This window comes from Alligator sinensis, unplaced genomic scaffold (assembly GCF_000455745.1).
Source record: "Alligator sinensis unplaced genomic scaffold, ASM45574v1 scaffold722_1, whole genome shotgun sequence".
NCBI classification, from domain to species: Eukaryota; Metazoa; Chordata; order Crocodylia; family Alligatoridae; genus Alligator; species Alligator sinensis.
The window spans coordinates 1,118,746-1,122,914 of record NW_005842345.1 but is presented as its reverse complement, the minus strand read 5'-3'; the positions used below and the strand labels follow the sequence as shown (position 1 = coordinate 1,122,914).

Sequence of the window (4,169 nt, the reverse complement as noted above, 5' to 3'; positions counted from 1 at the left end):
CATTCCGGAGCATAGCCCAAATGCTTTGGCCCAGCACTGAGCCACCCCTCTCAGCGCTGCCTCCCCACTTCTGTCTTCCCAGTTGTTTAGCCTTCTCCCTGTCACACTTGGTGGCAGTTTCTTCCCCCTCCTGCTTCCTGCCTTTCCCTGCCCTGTTCCCCTTGTCCCCTAGCTCCTGGAGCGCCCTTGGAAGAACACGCATGCTCTCTGTCAGCAGGGTCAAGGCTGGGCTAACTTAAACCTGCAGCCAGATATGGGTTTCTCTTAGTAACTGGGATTGCTCCTGCATTGCTCTACCTGATAGGGTGAGTGGGGGGGGCTTTACCCTGGGAGCAGATGTGGGTCCGTGGTCTGTAGACTGCTATATTTGAGGTAAGGCAGCACGGTGCCAAGATGGCATGCTCAAAGCCAGGATAGGGCACCACCCAAACCAGACAGTGAGAGCAGTGTTAGTGCACCGTGGAGGAGTCAAGCGTGTTGACCCATCTAGCCTGACCAGGAAGGGTGTGCTGCTTCTGGGTCAGGTGTGGGCATGTAGAGAGCAGAGACCCTCAGCATAGTGCTGGCAGAGACGATTTGCAGCCAGGTATGGACAGGACAGCCCAGCTGAGCTCCGTGCATGTGCAGGGTAAGACGCCCGCGTCAGCGCTGAAGAAGGTTCTGCAAGATGGTTGTGAAAATGCTCTTGGGGGGGAGGAACGCGGCAGGAAGGAGGGAGCTGAGGGAAGAGGAGCAGGTCGCGGGGTGCGGGCGAAGATAATGACAATGCTTCAGCACTCAGTCTGCGTTCGCACCGTGCTGAGTGAGTGCTAATCCTCGCCACCTGCCTGCAAGAGGGGAACTCGGCAGAGAGGGGAAGTGACTTGCCAGAGGCTGTTCAGCGAGTCAGTGGAGGAGCTAGAAATAGAGCCGAGGAGTCCCGTTCCCCTGCCTCGTGACTCATCCTGTCTCCGGAGGGGGGTCAGCCTGCGGGTGAGGGGCAGCACGGCAGTAAGAGTGGGAGATGGGTAGAGAAGAGGCATTTGGGAGGGAGCAGGCAGATTGCTCGATGGCCTTGGTGCTGCCGTTCATCTGGTGAGAACGTGTGGAGAGATTGACAGAGGGAGCGGGCGCAGGGCCCTCTCTGCCGCTCGTCTGCTGTCTTGTCTTCTGTGTCTTCGCAAACAGAATGAATCATACTGCTTCTTGCCGGGGGCTCCGTGAGCATCCCCTTCCCCGCGGCAGCAGAGCTGCCCTGTGCACGCAGCCACCCAGTTGCCACGTGCTGATGCATGCCCCATATACCTGAAGGACTGCCCTGTCTACTGGTAGCCAGGCATGCAGAGTCCCGTTGGGGGGGGAAAGGACTCCATCGCAGCTGCCATGTCATAACTGGTGAGGGAGAGACGTTTGCAATGTTCAAGCAACAGCCCTGTCAGCCGGGGTGACTAGCTAATGAATCCTGCAGCAGCGGAGGTCCTGATAGCACTTTTATCTCCCGTGGCAGCGTCTCTCCAGCCCCATCCTTTAATTACGGGAGCTGAAGGGAGCTCTGGTGTGGAGTGGAAGTGGCAACATGATTTTTAATTCAGAGAATCTTCTAAAGTCTGGATTCCTTTTTTTTTATTTATTTATTTATTTTATTTTATTTTTATTTATTTATTTATTTATTTATTTTTTTTTTTGCTTTTCTGAGGCTAAAATGTCACCTAAGAGGCACTTCATTGGTACATTTTCCCTCAGTGGTGGGGAGCTGATAATTTGTGTTTCCCTTTTAGTTATCCCTGTGTACCTACTCTCACTTGTGCCTTATAAGCTGCCTTCTGCAGATCTCCCCACAGCTGCCTGTACGGAGAAGTGATGGGAAGCACTGGCAGCCTCAGCGAGCCAGGGGCCTTAGCAGCCTGCCCCTAAAAGCTCCACACATACTGCTTCTTCCCTCTCTTTAACTGTGTGTCCACGCATGGTAGAGCCTCTGAAAGCCTCCTTTACTTTGTATTGCATAAAAGCATGCTCATGCGAGGGGGCTTGGGATTTTTAAGTGTTTGTGGCTGTCAAAACTTCTCCCTGTGCACTGGCACTTGCATATGGAGTTTGTGGCAAAGGTGGCATCGGGTTCATTACTGCTCCTAGGAAGCCCAGGCTGGAAGGGTCCTCAAAGCAGGAGCATCCCTGACACTGTACTCGAGCAATAGTTTTTCATGTACAGACCTTGGAGCACGCAACAAAAGTTCACGTGGTTATAGGGGAAGCAGAGGCACGTAATAGGTTTGTGACCTAGCTCCGAGTCCCGCAGCAGTTAAGAGGTGGAGTGTGGAGCGTCTTCATTTCTGGAGCAGCTCTCCTGCTTCCCCTCACCCTGGGCTACTCTGCTTTTCAACACCCACCTTGTTGAAAGCCTCTGCTCCTGGTTTCTAATCCAGGCAGTTCTGCCGGCTCCCTCCATCTCTTAGCCTTTATTTCCCACCCTGTAAAATGGAGATGCTGATTGATGCTTTTCACTCGGATAGTGGCGGTGTCCTACAGGCACTATTCAATGGTTCGGCTGCCTTTGAGCTAAGTATGGCTCCACAAGTAGTAAGGGCGTCATTGCCCAGCAGGCTTGCGGTCTCGGGGTCATGCTGTCTTGGAGGGGTGTCATGAAGCTTAGCTGGATGTTGGTGGAAGGGCTTTTCCTCCACCCAAGCCTGAGCAGGCTTCCTTGTCCTCCCTTTTCTGTTGCGGGAAAAGTCACCTGCTTCAGAAACCACCTCTTGCAACAATAAGAGCGTGCAAGGGGCTGAGCACTTTGAACTCCAGTGTCCGAGGCAGGCCTGCGAGCGGACGAGCTCCTTGGGATCGGACCTGAGGGGAGAGCTAACGACAGATGAGGTGTCACCCGTGCCGCAGGGCTGTCAGGTGCTGACACGCTGAACAATTAGCTTTCTGCTGAATAGCTCATTAGATGACTAGAAGAAAAAAAGCCCTAATATCAGCAGGTGTTGGTTTCCTTGCTTCCCAGGAAGATGTTGAATTTGGTTCGGGGCTTTTAATGGAATAGCTCCCTGAGTTTGATCTAAGCCCCAAGCACAGACCTTGGGGACCTGAAAGTTTGAAAGCAGAGATTTCAGCAGCAGCTAAGGTTCCCTTGAAGGGCTACCAGTATAGTGTAACAGAAGATGGTCTCCCATCATTAACCCTGCCTTTTGAGGGCTTGGCCCTTCTGGGATGGAAAGGAGCTTTCTGTGCCTTTGATTCAGGAGCTTGGATCTCCAGCTTGTCAGCAGAGTCTGGAGCTGGCAGGGTGCACTGTGTTAATGGCAGCTTGTGGAGTCGACCCAGCCTCCTTCCTCTGAAATACAGTGTGTAATCTATGCATTAAAAGTCCTTATGAGACAGTAGTTGCTGTGCCCACACAGTAACTGCCTCTTCAGACTCGGTTCTGTAGCTGCTTTTTTTTTAAAGCACTCAAAGTACAGTGTCCTTCCATTACAGGCTGCAAAAACTCACTGGGTTAAATGAAAGCTGGTTGGAATATGAGAAGTTTACACACACACACACACACACACACACACACACACACACACACACACACACACACACACACACACACACACACACACACACACACACACACACGTCAAAGCCATTTTGTGTTAAGAAACTGATTTCCCTTCAAAGTAAATGGAAACCTTATTGCTGGTGCTTGTCTGAGCTCTTGCTTGCCACATTTCTGAGCTGAAGGTTCCCCCACCCCCAGCTGTAGTGGGTTTATAGGATGCAAATGGCTGCATGTTAATTAGTTGATGTCCTGCGTGATGCTCTCAGGATATAAAGTACTGTGTAAGTATTAAGTATGATGGGTTGTGATGGAGAGAGCTCTTGTTAAACATGTATCTCTGAGCGCTACAGGGAAAACATGTTGATGAACCTATTTAAAGGATAATATCTAGTACTTGGACAATGTGTGGCATTTTTTTTTCAAAGGCTCTTACGATACAAAGCCTCCAAACTCCAAGCATTGAGGTAGGCAAGGATTATTCCAACCTTACAGAATGGGAAAACTGAGGCACGGCTACTCTAGACAGTGGGTAATTATAGTAAATAATTATATCTATATTTATATGCCTAGTAATATCTGGCTTGTGATTGCCCTAGTTACCCCCCCCCCCCCCCCCCTTAAACCCCCCCCTAACAATAAACTATAAAAA

At 50.9% G+C, this 4,169-nt stretch overlaps 1 protein-coding gene across 3 annotated transcripts in view; it reads left to right on the top strand.

The window, feature by feature from the left end:
• The window catches only part of BIN3 (bridging integrator 3), a 53,076-nt gene that overhangs the window by 31,608 nt on the left and 17,299 nt on the right, over positions 1-4,169 (top strand). For all 3 annotated transcript variants that reach the window (XM_014522388.2, XM_006028914.3, XM_025210338.1), the window contains exon 7: positions 2,951-2,957. In XM_014522388.2, the coding sequence (XP_014377874.1) occupies positions 2,951-2,957 (7 nt within the window). The remainder of the gene's footprint in view (positions 1-2,950; positions 2,958-4,169) is intronic.